Consider the following 25,286-nt stretch of genomic DNA (forward strand, 5'->3'; position numbering starts at 1 on the left):
TTCAATTCCCCTTCCATGATATCTTGGCATTGGTAGTGCCAACAAAATGTTTACATGCATGCACTTAATGCACTTTTATATCTCAAACAGGAGCTACCATGGCAACTAACGGACAGCCTGCAACGGATAGATTTATTAGATATGGAGACTTTTTAGCTGAGAGATGTAGATATTCGTATGAGTGTGGATTGTCTGTATGCATTACATTATTGTTTACAATTATGTTTGGCCTGGTTACGTATTGGTTCATAGCGTTCATCTCTGTCGAGATGAACGAGGGGGGAGGGAGTAATGGGACTAATGTGACAAATGAAACAGCATTTGAAAATACTAAAGAAGGTGATTTTTTGGTATGGGATGGAACTAAACTGGTATGGGGATATTACACAACACCATCCAATGTTGCTATCTCGAAAAATAAAGGTGTGCAGGGAAAAATGCAAAACAGCACAATTTCCCCTCCAAAAGTATCCAATTACAATGTCCGCAGTCTAAATGATCGCAACCCCTCTGCTATATCCTGGTTCTATAACACCCCCACCAGCCGACCCACTCCCGTAACCAAAAACACACTGCTAGATAGCATAAAGGAAGAAAATGAAGAAATGACAGCGAGATATGAAATATTGAATGATGATTGGGCAAGGGGGCGAGAAGGAGAAAGGGGGGCCCACATTGTCCATCGCCCATGAAGCTGGGAAATCCCTTAGAAAAAGAAATAACAGACGGAAAAGGGAGGCGGGGAGGAGGAAGTATGATGATTATTATGGGTTAGGATTAGACAAAATGGAAGACCCACGACACCCCCACCAGACAAATAAATGGTATGCGGACATGAGTGCAACGGCTAAGCAAACAACAAATGAGAGCTGTTATGTCTGCTCCCTCATTCCCCATGCTTCAGGTACACCCAAAGTGTTGTTACCCAAAGAGTTGCCTATTGTCGATGCCCAGTGTCTCCTTCATCTCACGTTGTGCAGAATTAAGAACACCTTCCAGGCACATGAAGTAACTTTTAGAATGCTGCAGAACGGGAAAACCTGTTATCCAAAGACAGTAGGAGTGGTATGTCTGGAAGAGCCATTTTTTATAATACAAGGGACACTTTTTTCAGACAAAAAGTGGAAGGACGAAGAAATAATGTGCAAAGCTGAAGCACTGAGGGGTGTGGCACCAGAGAAACTGCAATGGATAGAAGAAACATGCACACCAGTATGGAAGGAACACATGTCAAAACTGACTTGGGTAACGGCCATTGAAAAACCCTTCAAGCTGCAGAAGGAAATAAAGTATGAACTGTGTTTTAAGGGAGACGGGAAAACCTCCATGGGGGCAAACAAGAACTGTAACAAGACCCTCACCATCCCAGATCTGAGAAAAGGGACAGCGGCCCTAATGGACACCTATTGGGTATGTGGCAACCAGGCATACCTACACCTCCCACAATCATGGGGTGGTAGCTGCTCATTGGCCACCCTACACTCTGCACTAACGGTAACCCCGGAAAGCCACATTGATGGGAGCAAGAAGGCGCGAGGAAGCACCCAACAGAGTGCGGCCCAGCCAACTGCAGAGTCACAAGTATATGTCCTGTCTTCCGGGAACAAGGAAGGGGTGCTGTCCCGAAACAAACGATCATCGAACTATATATCAAAGGCATCATCGGAATTGCTGGCACAGATCCCGGATAGATATAGATTATTCAGCTCTGCAGAAACGTTCTTCGCCTCACTCATCCCAAGCATCCAGGTGCGAGCAAATGCAAAATGGCTCCAAATCACACGTTGGGAGTTGATCCAGCTGGCAAATGACACTGAAGAAGGGTTTAACGTAATAAAAGTGGAACTGAGAGCACTACGGCTAATGACCATGCAAAACAGGTACGTCTTGGACCTGTTGACAGCGATGGACTGAGGTGTTTGCCGAAAAATCGGAAGTGCCTGCTCCACTTTCGTACCTTCCGAAGACGCAGACAACGGCTGCCTGTCCCATGTGATCGAAGCTGTACATAACCTAGGAGAAAGAATGAGAATGGAAGGTGGAGCAGAAGAAAGCACGTGGTTCGACAATATTTTCTCCTGGGTTCCATCGTGGCTGGGAATGACTGTGAAATTCTTGATGCCGGCTGTAGTGTTCCTCCTTTTTATTTTTTGCCTGTGCCAGGTGGGTCTTCGATGTTGTGCTAACGCAGTGCCGAATGGTGCAATGATGATGGTGACAATGGGCAACGCCCGCGGTAAAATACAAGCTATGCAGGAAGTAGAGGTACAAACAGGAACGGATGACACGCCGAGATATCAGCTAGTGCCTAGGTACCACGACAGGGATATAGTAGATAAATTGTGGCATACTACCATTAAAGAGCCCCGTATACTGAAATGGTACGAGGAGGTGTGGGTGGACTTGGAAGGGGAGAGCGGATGTATATACCTGACTTGTACCCCAGATGAATATGCTAGGAGAGGTGAGAGCCTGAGAGGGGTGTGCAGAGCATGGATGCCCATAAAAGGCACACCTGCATGGGATGACGCAATAATTGACGAGGAAGAGTGCAGGAGATTGGAGGATTTAAAGAATTTGTTACTTAAGTAACGAAAGGGGGGAAATGTAGGGGAGGATTGGTCCAAAAGACCCCCCCTCCCCTGCATCTTCTCCCCCGGTGAGGCCCATGGCTCGTCAGGGGTTCCCTCCCTACCACCAGGGCCCAGGTGGTGGATGGGTCACTGGCCGAAGACATTGACCAAACCTGCTGAATTTAGCTAGGTCTCGGAAACCATTTTGTCTAATAAAGATGGTTGGAGCCCTGTGCACCGCAGCACGGCCCCCACCTTTGGAGAGTTTCAATTATTCCTGTGGCCACAGCTCTCTGGCAGATCCGCTGGGAGCCCGTTCCCACGAACAAGACGGACATGAGCTAGTGTTAGATACCAACACTGTAACATTTCACCTTTCGCAGTGTATCGCTGTTCCCAGCATGACCCGGCCAGCAGGGCCTGGGTGGAAAAAGAACTGTAAAATGGTCCTCTGACAAAAGCAAAGTTCCCAAATACTAATGAGAAGACCACTTGTGATGAAAGCATTCTCTCCACAACCTCTCTGACTAAAAAACCTGTAAATGTATAAACATGGCAGAATGTGTGCTCATGTGACATTCGGAATGCCTACATCCCCGCAGTTTTGTGCAAATAGTAAAAGCGTCCCAGGGGTTTTTGTGTTATGCGTTTCGTTGAAAAGATTGCACCCCACGGTCCCGCGCCATAACCGAACTAATGCTGCTAGAGTGCAAAGAAAGACAAATGCACCATATGTGTGTGTCCAGGCCCACTATGTGCCGCTGCCATCAGTCTCATTGGCGGGTTGTTTCTGCGTGCTCCACCAACCTTACTACTACCTCACTTATCGCGCATGTATAAGCATATAACAAAATGTTGTTGTTAAAAACAGTGTACAAGTGATGTGCTCGAATTGGCCATATGGATGGCACTAGCAATGTTAAAACGTGAGCTTTGGAAAGACTCAATGAGTATTGTATATTATTTGAATGTCTATGCTTCTTCCACCTAAAATCGGCAACACACGAGGAAAATACCTTTGTGAGCACATGCAAGGCCATTCCCCCTTCCTCCCAGTGAAGCCTGCCAGACGAAAAAGCAGAGGCCTGTGCCGCGCTGCTCCACCTCCCCCAACTCGGCTGGAGCCACTTCAAAGATTTGTAGTCCCCCCCCCGCAGCACCCAAGGCCATGGCCTGCCACCTGAATTATTTACAACCCAGCAGTAAACCCCGGCCTGAAAACACAGATCCAGAGGCGCCCTTTCTTAGGCTCCATGACCCACTGGCTCACCTTAGGTTAATGGCCCCTTGGAAAATTAGGACACCTAATATTATGGCAACATTACAGAAACACATCCATAATGGCTCCTAACAAGACATGATGACATGGACCGCCTGTCCCATGCCCCGAGACCCAACCCCACGACCTACGATACCCGGTCAACAGGACGATGGTAACCATGTATTGATGAATCGCCAACAGACCCCGCTCTAGGTGCATTCCTCCTGTGTTGCATTAACCTGTAGAATAACCTATTGGAAGATTTACCACAGAAGATAATATTGCAATGGTTGAATGGCTGCGGTGTGCGTGGCCATAGGGCAGAAAGTCAGGAAAGACATTCATCTCTGACACTGGCCACAGTTGGCACAACAACACAGTCCGGATGAACCCAGCGGACCTGCCAGGCCCAGCTCAACCCACGAGGGTAACCAGTGACATCCTCCAGCCATGGCAAACCACATTGCAGCAGCACCTATAGCTAGTCGTCGCCACCCAATCCCCACGAACGTGTGCCCCCTATAGTGTGTAGGTTCTTATGACGTTTTTTGTAAATATATACGTCTGTCTTTGCTATTGTCAGACAGAGCACTCTCGAAGTTTGCAGAGTCCTTTGCATGCCCTATTTTGATTGATAAACTCCCATTTACGCTCACCCGCACTTTGTCTTGGCCTTATTCCCATCCTGGGAGAGTCCATTATTGTCTCTCATTGTGGGGAGGACCGTGCTAGCTGGGGATGCTCGCCTTCATACACTAGGCCTCAGAAGTCTTTCGGGAACCTTAAATTAGCTTGCAACCAATTAGAACATCTTTTAGCGTATAAAACAGCACTCGGCATACATAAAACAAAGAAATTATATTGTGTGCATGGGAATAAAGCAAACAAACTGCTAGTGCGAAAACGGAGGAAAATGCACACAAGAAACAATGTTGTGGGATTGGTGGATAGTGGAGGCACGATACAATATTGTGAAGATGAAAAGGTAGAGGTCATTAAACAATGTTTTGGGTCCTCGATGACGAGGGAATAATTATGCCCTGAAGTACAACTGGGGGCTAACCTACATTGTATTTCAGGTTTAGAACAAGCGACAGTGGACAGCCCCATGACCGCGGAAGAGATAGACAAAGCAATCTCCTCTCAAACGCAAAACCCCTGGCCCTGACGGCTTCACCGCAGTATTCTATAAAAACATACAAAACCCACATACTAAAGCATATGGCGACTACCTTTAATGTCTTACTCAGTTCTGAAATGGTCATGCCTACAATGGTGGAATCTGCAACTATCTTACTCTTGAAACAAGGCAAGGACCTGGCTGACTGTGCATTGTATAAGCCTATAACGATAATGAATGTGGATGTAAAAAGATACAGCTCGGGAGGATAGCTCAGGGGCATCGTGCTCGCCTTGCAAGCAAGATGGCACGGAGCAACACAGGTTCGGTCCGCGCTTACAAACGTCTGGGTATTAAGCGAGTTATAAATATCATATCATATCATATACTCAAAGGTGTTTGCCATGAAGTTGGCGAAAGTCCTCCATCATGAGGTCATGATCAAACGGGGTTTATAACAAATATAACTGCCTTTGAAAATGTCAGACAGACAGTGAACTTGATAGAATTAGCTGAGAAGCAAGGGCTGGACTTAAGAATTGTAGCGCTTGCTGCAACTAAGGAGTTCGACTGAGTGGACTGGAACTTCTTCACTTTGAACAAGCAGCTGGATTCACAGTAAACTAGAAATCAGTGGGTCTGGACATGGGTATATCATGAGAGGTATTGGATCAATTGGTTGTTGGGTCTGAGATTAAATGGGGCAGGGATCCGATTGAATGCGTATCCCACAGGAACTACATAGAGCAAATTTCCCTGATCTGCTTGAAAGCCTCGAAGATGACCTACTCAGATGAGATAAGCAGGAGATATCCTAAGAACTGGTTGATACACAGAAACTAGTACCCCTGGGTGGTCATCCTAAATAGCTACTTGTGCAAATGTTTTATGTAGTAGCTGCGTGACACTGATATGGCTAAACTTTGTGAAAATGCATAATGTATGCTACATATAAGTAGGAGAATTGATATATAAATTAGCTGTATGTATTTGTTTGCATAGAAATATATGTTTGGAATTTGAGACTAAAAGGCAAAAGGTCATTTTAAAATAAGTTTTATTGATACAGCTGAATTTAATCAACTTTTCAATTTATCATAAAATTGATACAATTGACAAAACATATGATATATTACAAAAAAAAGGAGAGCACCAATATAAAACAATCAACATGATCATATTTACATTTCTAAATTGTGACCTCTTCAGCTCATCATTTAAAAAGGAAGAAGAAAGTTTAGACAGTACTTCCTAACAAATAATACTGTATCAAGCAGCTACAGCTTATATTGATATTGATCACATCTGTATTAGTGAAGACGAAAAGAGCAAATTTCATTCTATCTTTATATCTCTCGAATAGATAAACCAGGGTATGACCAACCTCTAATATCGTAGCCTCAGTGAACATTGGTTTCAGAATTAATTTAGATCCAATTTCAATGAGAGCAAAACATGTATAGTGGCAAGCTGAAGAGACCTGCCAGAGGAACCAAAAATGAAAGACCAACACTGATTTTGATCAATCATCACAAGATACTGACAAAATTTAGTGAAGTGTTGTTGCCTCTTAATGATTAAGGTCGAGCAATGAGCAATCAAGTGTTCAAGTGTTTCAGGAGTATCACATTTGTTACAAAAACAACAGACATTTTGGTCCATGGGTAATAATTTGCGTAAGCTTAATAGGTCTCTGGTCGGCCATATGTGACAGCGAAAGCGCAAAATTGAAAGCCTATAATGCATAGATGGTGCTTTAGATAAGCAGCTCTCCATCACTACTCTTGATTTAGTAGGAAATCGCTGACTAATAGCTACTTTGTATTGCAGACATTTTGTTCGATTGTCATTCCAATCCATCTGATATATCTGACCCAGATAAAGCCAAAGAGAAGATCTAAGAATATCAATTGTTATGTCCTCGTGAGATAAGATCCCGTAAGTAGTTTTCAACCAATTTGGTATAAAGGAATTTTGTGTCGTGAACATATAGTTTGACAACATTTTCAACATGACTTCTGCGTCAGTAGAAATTAGACATTTTCTCAGGAGTGCACATAGTCTCCAATGATAGACAGCAGCTAAAGAGGTTATCCCCTGCTCATAGCGAAGCCATGAGATGGGGACGCACTGTGGTAGCTTTAGTACTTGACGCCAGAATTTTTCTTCCCATCTATCAAACACTTGATTAGACAGAGGGGGGCCTGTTTCCAGGCCATAGATTATGGTAGGTGTGACCTTCATTTCCAAAACAGCATGGCTGGAGTCACTGAGAACTTTCCATACGAGTCAAAATGATTCGGGCCTGTGACGTTGCTGATCTCAGCTCACATTCAATATTTCTGAGGTGTCTCATAGGTTTTAGTATGCCTTCAAAAATCATCCCTAAATTTGTATAATTGGTAACAGTCAATAATTTCACATTATCGATGGTCCAATCCTTCAAACAGCGACCCTGGCGATTAGGGTTATATGCTACTATTTGAGTCTTGGATGTGTTGACTTTAAGTTTGTTCTCAAGAATATAGGCATCAAATGCCGACAATAGTCTTTGAAGCCCCAGAGGAGTCTTAGATATGAGAACAATATCATCAGCATACATAATAGCTTTAATGGGAATGCCGTTAATTATGGGGGAATCAGATTGAACCATGTCAAAGACATATTTAATATCCATGGATATAGTAGTTGAAAATAGCAGATTCCAGTAGACCTCCCTGTGAGGCCAGGTGAAGTAGGGATAGGTGAAGATAGTAGGCCATTGAGATTAATTCTGATTTGAATTGAGGTGGCTGAGTGGAAGCTGTAAATGATATCAGACAAGGTCGCAAGGCACCGATCACTAGCAAGTTTGAGCATGAGTTTGACTCTGGAAATCGAGCCAAAAGCAGAGTGTAAATCCACAAAGGCAAAATACACTTGTTGCTTCAAAGATTGGCTCTGTATCTTAAGTATATTTAGACAAAGCAAGTTTATGCTCGTACCCATCACTGCCACGAAGCCTGATTGTTGCGGATCCCGATGACTACACCGCAGGGTCCATGCACAGAAATCTCGGAGGACAAATTTAGCAAATATTTTCCCCAGTGTGTCGAGCAAGGCTATGGGCCTATAATTTATTGGAAGAGAGCGATCACCTTTTTTGAAAATAGGAACGATTATTGAAGTATACCATGAAGTTGGTAAAATGTTTGCAGTTAATATTCGTTGAAATAAACTGAATAGGATACTGGCCCATAGCTCGGGGTGATCCTTTAACATGTTATTATTTAAGCCATCAGGCCCAGCTGCTTTAGATCTGCTTGCAGCTTTGATGTACTGAATAATAGTGTCAATATCACACTCAAGTAGCCATTTTGTATGGGTTTGTGGAGTATATTTGAAATTATCAAAGTGTGTGTCGGAGTACATCTTCTTAATGAGTTATCCACTGAGATTCTTGGACCCCATTTGTCTGTGCTCCTAGAGTAAGAACTTTTGTTAATTTCTGTATATGGCTCTTGTGTGTTTGAGCTCTATATCAAAGGAATACAGATGAGTTACTGGAGTAGATCTAAAAGTTAAGATGATGTTTTTGAATTGGTCAAGAACATGAGTATATTCTGTCGTGGATTTATGATTTAAGTGCTGGGCCATTATGTGATTGACTCAATGAAACTTAGTAGCTGACCAGGAAAAGCGTGTTCTGGCCTGGTTAACTATGAGAGGTTGGGAGTACCATTGTCTGTTTATGCCCACTTGAGTAACATTCCTTTGAACCTCTAGGATAAGTGAATCATGGTCACTATGTGGTTGTAATGTAATTACTAAAGACGAGATCTGTGAAAATAGTAATGAATCCACATAGATATAATCGATGGTACAGGCAGATTTATCTGTGTGCCAGGTAATGCACGTTGGTAGATAACCCATAACGGGCCCATTGACCATTTTAAAGTTTCTCTCCAACATAAAGTTAGACCAGCATAGAGCCTCCTGAGTGGCATGATCATTTTTAGGGTGTCGACAATCAATGTTTATATCACCTGCCACTATGGTGGTGGGTGATTTTATTCGACAGGGCTACATTTTCTAACATGGTTGACAGCTCTTCATAAAAGTTGTCATCTGAAATTCCCAATGGATTGCGATAGATATTTAATAAGGCGATATTGCCATGTGGGCTTAATTTTACCAGTTGGATGTGGATACCATGTGTAATCCATGGTTCTCATCTAAAATCAGAAGTTAACTTTACTGCCGCCAAGAGGCCCGATGAAGGTCGCCCTTTGATCCCTCTCATTGCAGGAACTAGTGAGATTTCATAGTTGTCCTACACCGGGATGGACATCAACCAAGTTTCTTGGAGAACTAACAGATTATAAGATTGCAGAAAATTGTCAATTGAGGTCTGAAGATGTACATGTCCTCTCGTATTCCAACTACACAGTGAAAAAGGAGAGGCATTACATGGGTCTGGTAGTTATGATGTTATAGAAAGGTTTTTGGTTGGTTGATAAGTTTGTGTGTTTGGGGGCACCGTGGCATTTCCAGATAGAGGCAGTATCATAGGTTCAAATAAGAATTGTGACCGATCAGGGTCTTGGGTGACAAGAAATCCCATATTGAAGAGTGACATCTTCACTTTCCAGATTGCTTAGGCAACTACCCCCGAGGGGATCCATCGGCGGACTACTGTAAAATCCTGTCCTGCTATAAACTCCACTAGATCCAAATCACCAGTGGAGATGTTTTCTAATTCCACCACATCGTTGAAGATATTTAGAATGCATTGTCTATTAAGGTCATGCACATTATGAAATGTAGAGGTGCACAGTTTAATTAGTGAATGACACTTTGGTTCAGGTTTGTTTAGAGAGCTCAGCATTATTTTTTCATTAGTTCTGTTAATGAACTTGTTATATGTAGTTTGTGAAAGCAAACTCGGTGTGAACAGAGGCCCTGTATATGTCAGAGGGCCAGATGCATTATTACCATGTAAACCTTGATTAGAAAATGTTAAATCGTGTTTGGAAGTAGTTGTTGGATGTGAGACAGAAGGACCCAAGGTTGGAATACAAAGCATCATTTTGGATTGGTATTCAGAGTCCATGGTCACGTGCTTTGCAAAAAAGGCATCAACTATATTCCTTATTTGCATCGTAAGTGAATCGGAATCAGAGATGCTGTTTAGAGAGTTTTGTGGCATAGTCATTGTTGCGATTGGCAATGAATGGGGTTGGGACTGTTCAGTTGGAGCCAATGTTAGATCAATAGTCAGGCGGGAGGCCTCAACAGGTGGTAGCTTGATTTTCAGATACTTGTCAACAATTTGCTTCATTTTATCTAACGAAAGATTTTCGTCAGAAACGTTCTGATGAATCAAGACAGTACCATGATGAACCAGTGTAGTTCTTTGGCTTGGTTCATTAGAAGTAGTGGACGATGATTTTGTCAACACATTCAATTTGGTATTTTCGATGGTGCTTAAAAGTTTATTTAATGGCGAATAATGTAATGCAAGAGCCGGCATATTTGGCACCCCCGCATTATCCGATTTGCACTGGTGAGACGATTCTTCATTGTCGCTAATTCAGATTTTGATCCAATGGAGACAGCTTTGAAAACGGTTGCCACAGTGTTCTTCGAAATTATTACAGCTGCCATGTTTTTTTTTTTTAATCAATGACTATTGTGTGCCACATTTCTTTTTCAATAGTTTTTTTGTTTTTTCGAGATCCAAGATGGCAAGTAAAGCCATGTTCAGATTGATCTGAGGAAGCCCCTTGTGATTCAGACGGAATCACCAGAAGGGGTGTCTCAGAATCTTGTGGTACACTCATCCATGATGCATCCTCTATAGGTTGGTTGTCTGTACGGCCTGGCACTTCAATAGGTGGAATAATTTCAGTAAATGAAGGTAGCACAGGTATATCAACCGGTATGGGGTCATCCAGCGTTATAATGGATGATGGACTTTCAACAGGCAATGCAATCAGGTTCGAGGATTTCAAAGAGGAAATCCATTCAGATATAGAATCTATCTGTGTAGACTGCCTAGAGGTATTCTCATCCAGATGCTCCAGTAATTTAAACAAACGTAAAATGGTAGTATTGATGGCTGAAAGAGTTATTTCCATCATCATAGGATGAGAAGTGTGAGAATCTGCGTCAGTGTTCGCGCGTTGTCGTGGAGTAGGGTGTACATAGAGAGAGGTTTCCTCAATCAAACTAGAGATCGAGGAAACATCTTGTTGGTGATCCAATTGTTCACTACAGATTGTAGTGGGAGATTCGCATTGGCTCCCGTAAATTGAGATGTTATCACTATACCGAGACCCATTGAGTGAGGCATCTAGGCGAGACACACAAGGTTTAAGAAGAGTGGGCTCAGTATTTGTGGCGCCATCCGACAATAGGGTTGAATCACAGAGCAGGTGTGGCATTGGAACAACAATAGGAGTAAATACTTTTGCATATGCGGTTTGATGCGGTCGAGAAAAATCGCGACCAAGATGTTGTGAAAGGCCTACAGTTTGATGTTGGTCACTTGAGAATTGTGGCCTATTGCATGGAAAATGGGCATTATTTAGTGAACACACATTAGTAGTTGTGATATCTTTAATGTGGACCGCCTCACGCTGGGGTGTCAGTCACTCATCAATTATGCAAAGAGAGACAGACACGAGCTGGGGAGCAACACATCTTTATTCAAAGGGTCCTGCTTCAATCTGCCCACTTTCCTGTCTCGCTGCTCCTACCCTTCACCTCGCCCGTTGGACCTCACCTCCCCATGTGACGGGGTGCAGTGATGATACCACAGTAGTTTTCGTAGCATTGTTACGCAGAGTTAGTATGATTGTTTTATGCGAAGTGCACAATGCATTTAAAATACCTGATGCAGCCATTTTGGAAAAATCTTGCGGACGTGCCGGCATAGACGATGTTAACAAATCTAGATAATTAGACATACACGTGGGAACTTAGCAACGATATCTTTTCTGCAAGAGTTGATTTATGAATTAATATTGTGCCAAGCGAGTCATACGGGGACAGCCACGCACGGCAATGCTAGGCAAAGCAGTACTTGACAACGGTACTTCGCGCGCGGGTGCACGTAACGTAGGGAACTGAAGTCCAGCACTTCCAGGGCCTATCCCAACACTTAGAAAAATTGTCTAATGGAAACAAACAAAACAAACAAATAATCAGTCCTCCAAGTGTTGTATGTTCTCAGAGTCTTTTAACAGATGCTGGCAGTCATTAGATACCTTCAGAGTTCAATAGAAAGCGTGTCAGCCGAACAGCAAAGAAAACAGCGTTTCAAGCAGGAAGCGGGCAAAGCGGTACTTGACAGCGTCGCGATACTTCGCTTGCAGGTGCGCGCCTGCAGGTTATTTTCATTATTCATAGAGGTACTTTAATTTGTTGTTGTTGTAACGGATACTGTCCGTGTGGCTACTATTTTAAATAAATGAAAAGTTGTGTTATTTTGATCTTGTGTGTCCTCTTCAGATCAAATTACACAATTGTAGAGAGTGTTTAGGACATGTCCTGCTGTTGCCTCTTCTCTGAACTCAACAAGGCAAGGGAGGCAGAAACAAGGGGAAGGCTCGCCGCCTTGTTTTACTCCCAGTTTTTTTAGTTGGGAATGTAAGCCTAATTTTAGTGGAAACAAACAAAAAATCAAGCTGGAAACTTATGTAGAGAGCTGCCCCATTGTGTGCAAAATATTGGTTTAATGGTCATTCATTTTCAAATACATTGAAAAATAGTATCAGAATGAGGCGTTATTACCCCCGGTGGTGGGCCGACCCTACCGATTATAGCCTGCCCCCCAAGTTCAGGGCATGAGCAATAGCAAGGGTGCTTTTAATGTGGAGGCACTGCAGTACCGTTACCAGCGGGGTAGAAGTCTAGATTACATTTTTTTTAAAGAAAAGAAACTGCACTTTTTTCTCTGACGCCGTGCTTCTGGCATATTCAGTGCTCATTGTGATTGCAATTAGCACTGAAACCCGACTCCATCTTGAGAGAACCGTGGCGTTGCAGAAAGAGAGGTACGTTTTGTATCCTTTTTTCCCAAGTTAGTCTAGGCTTTAGAACCCACATCTGCACATCGCGGCTGCTAATGGCTGTGCGGTGGTGGGGGCTTGCGGGAAGTGGTCGAGAGAGACATGCAGCTCTACGGCTGCTCAGAACAGCAGGTTCATGCCTGCGAATTCAGCCCGTCTTTCTGCCGGCCTTACTGGTTATCGCTCCCCAAACAGGGTTCTAAAGTCCGGCAAAGTCACAAGACTTATGTTTATTATTTGACGAAAAGTAAACATGTTGGTCCAAACAACTGATACCGCACGAAGCTCCACTACAGTTCAGATGGATTCCATGTACATATGGAATGGAACTTTTCTAAGTACGTTGTTGTAAAGGTAAAACAATATCAACCCGGTGACCGCACACAAATGCAAAAAAAGTTGCTCACGCCACTCTTGGGCATTTCTAAATTTGCCTGTCAAAGCATTGTTTTTTTATTGGGCAAACGTGACAAAATAAGGCTGTTATACATATAATGGGCCAATGAGTGGCAGGGAGAGGGCATGTGAAACCAAAGGCATCGAGAACCCTGCAAGTGGCCCTGCAACAAGGTTACCAGATGGCTCCATGCCACCAGGGGCAACACGTTCCGGTCCTGGGCTTTGCCTTTTGTTTTACTTTAGTCCAATGTAAGAAGTGAGCCAAGACTACACTTCCTAGCATGCAACCGATAGTGAACCGAAAGCTCAGGATCAGGGCGCACTTCTAAACTAGAGATGGTGTACCAAAGAATAACCCTAACATCCAACAGGCAAGGTCAATCCTCTGACTCTACACTTGTAGGTTTTGGCAGTTAGGTAGGGTCTTGACATTAGCCTGTGCGTTTGGTACGCCCTTAGAAAACATACATCAAAGCAGATACTATCGGCTTTTTAGAACAATGATTTGCCTCAATATCGCACCAAACATGGCCAGTCCCACCGGAAGAAAAAAGACTAGGTCACCTCACTTTAGCAATTCAATTACAGGCTGTGAATGTGGAGAAAAACATATGCCATAGGTGGCTATTGCACACGTTCTACATGCCTTGTCTTATTTGGTTCAAGTTGAGCCAAAAGGAAAACTAATTTGTCCAAGACAACACAGTGTATAAAAATAAAGTGCTTAGGATCCGCTCTGGATACCACTACTTGGAAACTCAATCTGTTGCTAAAGTGATATACTATTGTTCATGCAGGCACACTATACATTGGCAAACATGATTAATACATTAGGGCATTTTCAACTAGAAACGATAAAAGGTGGGGCATGAAATTAAAAGAAGTTGCAGCAGCTGCCTCTAAAATACATAAACCGGGTCCTCACCTGTTACTCATCAGTGAACCCAACATCATGAGACTGTCTTCCATCAGGGCGACCTTCTCGGAGGTGTCGGACCCTTTGAGCAGAAGCTCTCCTCTGGTTTTGAAAGGAGCAAAAGTGAAGACATGGGAGCTCCATTCATTGATGACGTTTTTCAGCTTAGCTTCAATGTCCTTTTCCTTGACAGCACTGATGCAGATATCCTGAAATTGCAAATCACGGATATTTAGCATGTGCCAGTAGTAAATCAAGAATTATTTTGGCTTTTTCAATCATAATTCATAATGCAATTCAGATTATTCAAATGGCAGTGGGAGCTGTCAGTCTATTGGTCAAATGAGGAACAGACTGGCAAGACAAATCATCCCCACCTACCATGTTCTACTCAACTTGATTGTGCAGTGCCTTGTTGCTTTATAGCTAGGTCTGCGCTACACCTATGTAGTCACATACATACTACTTACAGCTGTGACATAATTCCCATATGACTTTTGGTGTCTTCGTACTGTACCCCCGGCTGCGCTTTTTGCTGTTAGATGGCATAAAACTGATAATGCGCGCGCTCACACACATACGCACGCGCACATTAAATGCACCCCCCATAGGAAGCGCACCTTATATATCACAGATATACCCTGTTCCAACCAGCTGTGTATGAACAATTATTGCCTGGTGTCTTGGCGAAGCTAAAGCAAAGGAATACGAACAGTGATTGACAACACTATGTAAAACCTAGCTGGGGAAACATTTACACTTCAAAAGCAGCAACTGCTCGGTGGACATTTAGTGCCCACAGTACAGAGGTACCTTTCCCAGCAGTCTAACAACAAATATATTGTGGAATGGTCCCGCCAGGCCTGGTTTTAACAGGAGTCATGCCTTACTAGGATCTCCCATCCACTTTCTCACAAACCTCAATGAGGCCTTAAAATAGACTGTTATTAAAAGACACATGCACAGATTTTTCTTTGGCAATTGGTTAATCATTTCTTAATATAATTTTACATTTAGGTTTGTCTAAACATTAAAGCATTTATCACTTCGCTGCTTTACAGATTACTTGTTTTCTCCGCCCATCAGCACCTCTTCCAAGGTGTAGTAAATGTCTTACTTATGCAATAGAATATTCAATGTACACATGCATTTTACTTATGTAATGCTTTGTAAGGAACTAGTTACTTACCTGTAACTCTTGTTCTCAAGAATGGCATGGATTCACATGCTCATGAATATTCCCTGTCAGGGTCGGAATCCTCGGTAAATTTAAAGCAGTTTAGCTTTAAGCTAAAAACTGCTTGCCTCCTCAATAGCCTATCAGTGTCACATTTGGATCATACTGCCCCAGCTAATGACACTCTTCCGCCTAAGCTTCATCCCTGGTGGCCATCTTCAGATTTGGTAGTGTATGTAAAGTGGCAGTATGAACCAAGAAGAGCCAAAGCGAGGAATGAGGGAGGGTTTTCATCAGAATCCATGCATGACCCATGCTGGAAAAGGAGAAATTTCCTTACCGTAATGTTCTTTCTATTGATTCTTCTCCTGCAGATTCCTCATCTTGATAGATATCCCTGTACAGTTCTGCTGCTCAAAAACATTTCCACAGGGGGCGATTGTGGACCTCAACTCGGCTGTAGATCGGTCCGTCTTGCGCAGTGGTCAATCGTTGGCTCCGGAAGTGATGTTATGCACCATACATGCAAGAACTGCTTGGCAGTTTCCATACCATCGTCCACCAGCTCAAAAAATCCATCACGCATAGGACTTTCCGGGACGTATTCTGCTGAATGCTCTACTGCTTTCCACAAACCATAAGAAAAGTTTGCGAAACCGCAAGCTACGTTTGTGGCCTTAAGAGCCATGCTGCCAGAGGTATACACCTTTTTTGGCCAAAGTGTCAGTCCTTTTCCATTCCCTGTCAGTAGGGAGATTCGACGTGGATGCCGCAGGCCTGTTGGAGCGGTGTGTTGAGAGGAAGGCGGGATCCCCTCTTGCCGCCCTGTATTTCCCCATGACATTGGTACTCGCAGAAGATGGTGGGAGGGTTCAAGTGCTTGAGTTCCACCAGATGGAAGCCAAAGGGTCAGCAATGGCCTGATTGAAGGGCATGTTGTGTTAAATAGCCAGGCCCTCATCCAGGATGTCCGTCAGGTCATACCCTTGATGGGGAATGGCAGACGACTTGAGGCGGAGGGTGTCAACCACTTTCTCTACTAATATCTGGTATTTGACATGTGAGTGTGTGTAGGGTTGTTTCTGTTGCATCTCAAGCGCTGGAGATGTGTCCAAAACACTGGCATCTTGAAGGCCTTGAGCAAGTACCATCAAGTTGTCTAGGTCCTCGAAATAGTCGACACCACAAGGCATTGACCTATTTACATTCTTCGGCTTGATTCAGCACCGAATATGGACCTCTGAGTCGAAAAAGCCTGTCTGCAACAGTGGTTGAAAAGCGTCGATGTCGAAGGCTTATCCTTCTGCTCCATAGATCTGGATGCCGAGACCGAAGGCTTAGTTTGCAGCAGAGCCCTAGAGGCTGAAGGGTTAGATATCTGCGCCGATACCTCTGACGGGCAATGGGTGCCTTGGGAGAGGCTTCTAGAAGGCAATTTTCTGGCCTTGTAAGGCACAGAGCTCGCAAAGCTCAGTCGGCGCCAAAGGGATCAACTTTTTGGCAAGCGTGGGTTCAGGAGTAATGAGCGCTGATTTTGCTGCTGAGGCCTGCTGGTCAGGGGTGGTAGCCGCGTCGGGAGGCCGACAGTGGCCTGTTTTTAAACAAATTCCACTCTTCCCAAGTGGTCGCTCCGAAGAAGAATCAGATTCCCGCCAATGGTGGCCTTTCTACTTCTTCTGTGAGGATGAGGATTTGGAATGGCTTCTGGAGTGGGACCTATTTTTTGTTTTCTTGCAGTGCCAGCTCTTGTCGGGATGAGTGGGTTCCTCAGTCTCGGCCTCAGATGACCAGACGAGAAAGCACACTGGAGACTTCGGGGACGGCCGGCCCACGGCCAGCTTTTCGGCTCTGTCTCCTAGGGACTTTGGTTGCAACTTTGCGCACGACTCACAGGCCTCCGTTTCGTGAGTGGAACCCATAAACCACAAACAGACGTCATGTGGGTCCGTCACCAAACATTTGGCCTCGCAATCGGAGCACCGCTTGAAACCTGAGATCCAGTGCCAAGACTTTGTTGAGGTAAATCGAAAAAAAAAGGAACTGAAAAACGTTGAGTGAAACTCTAGCAAGTTCCTGATGCAGCGTCTGAGCATGCGGAAAAAAGGAACTGAGGCATGGGGTGTAGAGACATGGTATATGTATGGCGCCTGACGTCACTTCCGGAGCAGACGATCAACCACCGCGCAAAACGGATTGATGGGTGAGTCGAGGTACACTACGCCCCCTATGGAAAAGTTTCTGAGCAGCAAGCGTAGAGGGGGCCCTGGCCTTGGCCTGAATCTTCTTGCATTCTAAAGGCAGCAAGTCCTGTCCAAATTCTAGGGCTGCAGGAGCCAGGCGGTGAGGCTCAGAGATGCTGGGTCGTGGTGCAGGATTGACCCTCCTTCTCTGGCAAGGGGGTCCGAAAGTGGCGGCAGTTTGATGGCTGTAGCCAAGGACAGATAGAGAAGGTCTGAGTACCAAATCTCCTGGGCCACGCCGGGGCATTGAGGAATCAGTGGGAAAGCATACATGACGAGACCCTCCCAAAAGGAATGAGAAGGCATCCCCCAGACTGCTTTCGAGAACGGCCTGTGTGGACCCCTCAACCGTTGTGGGAGACGTCAGTTGTGACTGTCGCCTGATAAGCAGGGATCTGAATGGGAGTGCCTTGCGATAGCTGAGGGAGAACGGATCACCACTGCAGGGCCTGGCAGAATGCATGATTGAGGGTGATTTTGTCAGACCATGTGCCGTTGACTTGCTGCCATCTGGAATCCAGAAACTCCCGAGGGGTTTCATCTGCAGACTGCAAAAGGGAGCCAGATGAATGTAGGAGGACATCATCCCCAGAAGACACTTGATGGAACGGAGCGTAGCAACAGAGGCCGTTGACAGCCGCTGGACCCTTCCCAGGATGGCCTTAACCCTCTTTTCTGAGGGAGTTGCTAGGCACGAGATTGCATTGAGGCAGGCACCCAGGAATAGTGCGTTCAGAGATGGCACCACACAGGACTTCCGACAGTCTATGGAGAACCCCAGAGAAGTCAAGGCCTGCATGGTCTCTGTGGTGTGCCGGATTGCCAGTGCCCGAGAGCGGGATCGGATGAGCCAATCATCCAGGTAAGGGTAGACGTGGATTCCCTTGCGGCGCAGATGCGCTGCCATCGGGGCCAATCACTTAGTGAACACCCTTGGAGACTATCTGAGCTCGAAGGCTGGACCTTGAACTGGTAATGGGCACCCATAAACGATGAAATGCAGGACCTTCCGATGTTTCCGATGAATGGAGATGAACCTCCAATGTTTGAGTGACACCAGGAAATCTCATTCCTCTAGTTGGCCAAGCACATGCTTCAATGCTACCATTACGAACTTCTGACATTTGAGGAACTTGTTGAGTTTTTGCAAGTCTAGAAAGGGTCTCCACCCTCCTGACCTTTTCCTTACCAGAAAGTATCTGAAGGACACTACAGAGCCCCAGAGGCACTGAGTGACTAGTTCTATCGCCACTTCATTTAGCATGGCTTAAACCTCCTTGAGCATCTGTGCCATGTGCAGTTCTTGTCAAGGAACAGGAGGAATGCGCGGGCATTGGTCCTTGAATTCCAGAGCGTGCCCCTGCTGAAGGACATAGAGCACCCATTTGTCTGTGGAGATGTTTCGCCAATGGTCCACAAATTGTGATAACAGGCCTATCACTACGGCAAAGAAGTGGGGACAGAGGTTCTGGACTTGTTCAGGCCAGATTCAGAGACTGCGGCCAGGCTGGGGGGCATCAACAATGCTGGCTGCCTCTGCGATAGGCCTGGGAGCTTCCCCTCTAAGCCCCCTGGGTGGTGGAGCGGGAGGGCTGACGATTGGGGGTGGTGTAACCCTTGGGTGACCTGGAAACCCTTTTGAGGAATGAAAGAACTGCCTCCTCTGCTGAAGGGTGCCCAGAGAGCATGCCGTCTGTGTCTGTCTTGATGGCCTGTAGAGTTTAATCAACTGTCTTCCCAAACAAGTTGTTGCCATCAAACGGCATTTCGATAACCTTTGTCTGCACATCCGGGCGGAGGTTGGGGGCCTTGAGCTAACCCTGGCGGCGGAGGGCCACACCATGGCCCATCTGGCAAAAGTCAGAGTCCACGATGTCGAGGACGACCGTGATCACGTGGTCAGAAGCAACCTCCCCTTTCTGGAACAGGAATAGGGCCTTCTTATCAGGGAGGAGATGGGCCCCAACTTGTACCACAACTCCCTGTCGTACCAGGACAGGATGGCAATGGCAGCCTGGTTTGTTGAACCTGCTGTTGTGAGGATGCCTTTTCCTGCCACGTCCAGCCTTTTATCCTCTTGGTCCGGAGGAACCATGGACGAAGAGAAGGGATTGGAAGCCTCTTCCTAGCGGCAGCGTGACCACAGAGTCTGGTGAGGGCTGAGACCCGAGGCACCTTGGTGTCAAGTTCGGAACTCAGTACTACTTCTCCAACCGGTCACACTCAGCAGGAGTGGTACTAGGGGCCTGCACGACCACCAAGCCATCTTCCCATATGTCACCCAACAGGGGAACTGGGACTATTGTCTTCTTGGGAGTCTCCCGCCGTTCAACAAGGAAACCTTCCTTTTTCTTTTCCTTTGGTACCAGGTTGAATAGGTTGGCAGCCTTAGATATCAAGTGGAATCAACGAATCTCGTCCGGGGAGTCCCTAGCAGGCACATCGACTTCCAGAGGTTCCCCATCCATGGGAACGTAATGGTCAAACTCATTTGTGTGTTTACCTGTTGTGACAGTGTCTGTGTCAGTGTCCCTCTGAACCATTTCATATACCACAGGGGGCAGTTCCATCACACTGGGCAAGTGGGAGTAGCAGCGGCTTAATGAGGCAGTATCGCCTTAGCTCGAGAAGGCCTCTGAGGGCCAATTGCCAGAAGATGGACAGGAGCAGTGGGCAGTCGTTGCTTGATTTCAGCCACCAGTGTGTGTAAGGTGGTAAAGATGTCCAAGGACATGTCTCTTGGTGCAGGTGCAGGAGCTCGGCCTGAATCCACAGAGGGCTAAACGGCCAGGAAGGCCAGAGTCTCCTGATAGGGAATAGGCAGAATGGGGTTGGGTTCTCCTTGGCCCCCTTCTTGATCCAAGTACAATTCCTCTGGCAGGTCTTCAGAACTGGTGTAGATTTCTGGACACCTTCTGGGGGACCCCAGATGTGCTAGAGTAAGAAGTGTGAAGAGTGGTGCAACCTTGGTGGGCCTACACAGGAATTTGTGAGCTGGAGTCATTTTTCTCACCAAACCAGAGCCCTTAGGGAAAGTAGCGACGAATGGCGCCTGCGGAGCAGGACAAGACGGAACATCGGAGCCGCTGACTGAGGTCAGGGCGACAAGGAAACCCTGGGGATCGTCGCAGTGGTAAAGGTGACCGTTGTGGATAAACCTTTGGTGTTACAGCTGTCAAAGGAAGAGCAGTTTTCATAGATGGGGTCGTCGACGGGTCAGTCGTCAATGATGCAACGGTCTTGGTGTATGAAGTATTGACAAAGCTTGTGGCGACTGGGTTGATGACAGTGGAGCCGGTGATGGGTCCTTCGATGACTTGCTGTTTGATGAAGACCCGTGTTTGGCTGCTGACGCCAGAGATTTCCTCACGGACAGAGGAAGCCCGCCTGCCGTAGGCTAGCCGTCGACTGAGCCGGTGATGGCAAGCAAGTGATGCAACCGGCCCCTCTCCGAACTGGGTACCCACAGCGACCATTGACTAGGAAGGATTTGGAGCCTGTGATTTTGCCTTCTTTTGGATCTTTTTCAAGGAAACAGCCTCAAAGGACCTTGAACTCTTCGCACCAGAAGGAGCACCCTCTATGGACATGCCGGCCCTGAATGAGGCATGACTATGCTAGTAGGCCGCATCAGAGGCCTTTCCTTTTTCGAGCTATACCACCAACCTCCGGTGGCAGTCCTTCCGCATCCCTGAGGACAAGGATTGACAAATTGGACATACGTTTGGATTGTGATCAGGATGAGGACAGTCAATGTTCCCCAAGATATACTATTCAGACAGGAGTTTTCACAGGACTTGAAAAGACTTTTCTTCATGGCATCCGCCAAGGTGTTTGAGTAAAGGCCCAAGCCTGGGACTGTGGCTCTACGAGCTGGAGATCCGACGATGGAACTCCTCTGGCATTGGGACACCGCCGTCGGTAGTCACAACATGGCGGCTGGTGATGAATTTTAGCAAAAATAATCAAAAAATTGTTAAAAGCTAACGAATTTCAAGGAGCGAAGTATGAGGACTCCCAACATGAGAAAAGCATGGTAAATATCTGAAGATGGCCACCAGGGGTGGAGCTTAGGAGGAAGAGTGTCATTGGCTGGGGCAGTATGACCCAAAAGTGACACTAATAGGCTATGGAGGAGACAGGCAGTTTTTAGCTTAAAGCTAAACTGATTTAAATTTACTGAGGATTCCCAGCCTGACTGGGAATAATCATGAGCATGTGAATCCATGCAAGACCCCATGCTGGAGAATGTGTTCTACTTGTGAAAAGTTCAAAAATGAACTAAAACACAACAATAAAGAAATAACAAAACGTCTCGATTTGCTCTAGGTATTGAAAGACGCATTAAGGGTGCCTTAAACGGCCTTTGGTTTTCTTCCTTTTTTAAATAACTGAAAATGGGTGCTTTGGAAGTCAGCGTATAACCCTTAATGCTTTTATTCTCTTCACCCCCACTCTCCCGGCTGTTGTCTTACAATTATTTTGTTGATAAAATAAAGAAATCATATTGCAAAGCAAAACTAACTTTATAGTGCAAGCAATTTAATATATGGCTGCTTTCTTGTTTCCTTCCTCCATTGCAGGGAGGGTCGTACTTGCATCCCGCCAGTTTCAAGGTCATTCTTCAAGCATGCATGATTTTAAATTCGGGACACGTACCACCCATCAATATTTTAATGGTTTAGTCATCGAAAGGCAATAATGAACAAGGGACAAACCAGCGGATTTAGAAGCCCGTTCACTCAGAAAGACACTGTCGCATCGGGAATGTGAGAAAGGTCCCTCGGTCAACACCACAGATCACTTCATGTAAAACAAAACAATATTATGAAATACTAGATTTATTTAATAGGAATCATTAAAAAAGTTAAAGTATTAAATGGTTTAAAGCTCATACATAAATATAACATACAACAATATAACACAAATACAGTGCGTAATGTGATACAAGTGCTAGTTTCAAGGGAATATAAAGCATCCCATGGTAGACTCTCAGTGTATGGGTTTAGGATTGTGAGTTTTTACAGTTTCATGTTTTTTCATACAATTGGACTGCTTTTTGTGGGAACAATCACTTGTCCTTTTCTTCTTGTCATTATGATGGTTTGAGTCCATCGGTTTATGAATTGATCTTCAACATCTAGACTTGTCCAGTTGACCAGGATTTCCCCATTCGAGAGATCACCTTCTCCCGACGGAGTGAATTGGCCTAGCACCTGTACACGTGTATTAGGGATTATCGCAATTTCCCCTTTGCTTGTAATTTGGCAGTGAATTGCTAGCAGCCTTCCCTTGAAACTAGCACTTTTATCACATTACGCACTTTATTTGTGTTATATTGTTGTAGGTTATGTTTATGTATGAGCTTTAAACCATTGAATACTTTTTTTTAATGATTCCTATTAAATAAATAAATCTAGTATTTTATAATCTTGTTTTGTTTTACATTAAGTGATCAATGGTGTTGACCGAGGGACCTTTCTCACATTGCCGATGGAACTGCGTCTTTCTGAGTGAACTTGCTTCTAAAGCCGCTGGTTTGACCCTTGTTCAATATTGTTAGTTGCTTCCCTTTTGCCAGCGAAGTAGGGGATACGCATCGATTGTATTGTTGCTTAGTCATCCAAGGGCAACATAGAAATGTTAAGCTCTCCGGTTGAAGTTGTCGGTTAGGACAATGGAAAAAATGTTCATGAATATTTGTGACCAGAGGTGAACACATTTTGTCTTTTTCATTAGCCAGCATACTGCAATCCATTTCCAATTGCCAATCTGTGCTATGAAGACCTCTTGTCTGTCATATCATTCCGAGGCTTTGCTTTGAGGCAAATGGCAACAATCTACACACCCACTCAGTAACTCACAATCTGCCTATTTTCAGAAGAAGTACCTCAATGTCTTCTTTGTATTTTAGCAGCGAGGCTTCCATGATGTTCCTTAAACAGAAAGTCTCAGACTCCACATCAAAGTGCGTGCCGGTTAGCTGTGCGATTCTTCCCCAGTGCCTTGACATCATTGCCTGTTAACATTGAAGCAAAGGAGAATAGTCAGGGAATACCCAAGGCGGTATCAATGGGGACAATAATCAGCAGGGGCAGCAGATGACAAACAGAATACATAAATGGAAATATAATATTTATTTATTTTCAGGAATGTTCTCATTTATGAATTCAAACCATGATGGAGAGCTGTTTTCCCTTCTGATCAAGGGCAAGACTGGAGGTGCATGGGGTGCCTTGATCTTTTAAACATGAAGGAAGTAAACGCATTCTTTCATGGACAGAAAATTGGCAGCTACATGGAAAGAAAGATAAATAGAGTCAGTCTTCAAATTAGGAGAGCAGTTGAACCAACTTTGTTAGCCATCATTTCTAGCAGCGGGCAGCTTTCGCTGAAATCGTCAATCTTCTTCTTCAGGTCGTTGAAGGCCTGCCATTCCTTCAGGGCTTTCGGCAACTTGCGAATTCTGAAAACAAAAAAGCAAGGTGTATATGACGATATGGTGCAAGATATCTCTATGCTGTTTATTACACAAGTATAATAATGAATATATTGCAATGTAAACCCATAGCATGTTTTAAAGTTTCTTCATTTTTCAAAAGTGATCCCAATCGAATTAGACTGCCGTAGGAAGCAGTTACCTCAGAAAACTAAGCTTTAAGCAGCCAGTTATAATTTTTGAAACTTTGAAATGTAGCTTCATGCAACCAGTTAATGGGTGAAAGGTGTGTACTTATTTCAATTCCGTTTTTGCATCTAGAATAATATTGTTTTTTTTCCAAAGTCTTTAATTTTCTTTTTTCTCATGCAATCCATTCGACAAAACACGCCAAACAGCAACTTAATAAAATACACAGAATAAACATTAAGATTGTCAAAGCACAATGTAATGTTAGTGGGTCTTTTGCAGTGTGGCTTCTGCCATTTGGGTGGCCTCTAGGCACTAGGTCATGTAAAAGAGAGAATGATTGGCGCAATTGTTAGAAGAGGGAGCGGCAACATGAGAAACCCGTTGTGTTGCATGCAGATCACAAGCACCCCATTCTCTGTGTGCTATTCTAAGTTAGTTATGTCAGCGAGTTATGATAGGACGACTGCCAAAGGGGAAGCAGCCGGGCCGCTGCAGTATGTTTAGCGAACATTTGGTTATTAAAATCTATTACATTAGGACAATGTTGAGCCCTGTAGTGTAGCAAGAGTAAGTCCTGATGGCCCAACTGGCCCAACAACACCTAAGCAGAAGCTGGATATGATTTAGGTCCATGGTTCTCTAACATCTTATTACAATGGAGATTCCTGCACTGGTATAGAGGTGACCCTTGCGTTACAGAAAGGGCGACTTGAATAATTGCAATTGATAGCATATGAAAATAGAAAAAATATTAGTTCAGGGTAGGCATACATTTAGTAAACAAGGGCCTGGAAAGAAACAAAAAATGACAAATAAGTAGGACCTGTCCCAACTCTTGATTTTAAGGTACACTCTCTAGGGACCATAATCCACCAATATAAGTTGCCATACACAGCCACATATAAAGAAGATTTA

General features: G+C 44.7%; 1 protein-coding gene across 1 annotated transcript in view; it reads right to left on the bottom strand.

Moving 5' to 3' along the window:
- The window catches only part of LOC138497282 (dynein axonemal heavy chain 5-like), a 1,499,851-nt gene that overhangs the window by 966,685 nt on the left and 507,880 nt on the right, over window positions 1-25,286 (bottom strand). The window contains exons 33-35 of the mRNA XM_069620634.1: window positions 24,095-24,206; window positions 23,631-23,759; window positions 14,333-14,532 (exon numbers count right to left, since the gene is read on the bottom strand). Coding sequence (XP_069476735.1) covers window positions 14,333-14,532; window positions 23,631-23,759; window positions 24,095-24,206 — 441 coding nt within the window. The remainder of the gene's footprint in view (window positions 1-14,332; window positions 14,533-23,630; window positions 23,760-24,094; window positions 24,207-25,286) is intronic.

Source organism: Ambystoma mexicanum, chromosome 5q, assembly GCF_040938575.1.
Source record: "Ambystoma mexicanum isolate Mex_15411 chromosome 5q, UKY_AmexF1_1, whole genome shotgun sequence".
Lineage (NCBI taxonomy): Eukaryota > Metazoa > Chordata > Amphibia > Caudata > Ambystomatidae > Ambystoma > Ambystoma mexicanum.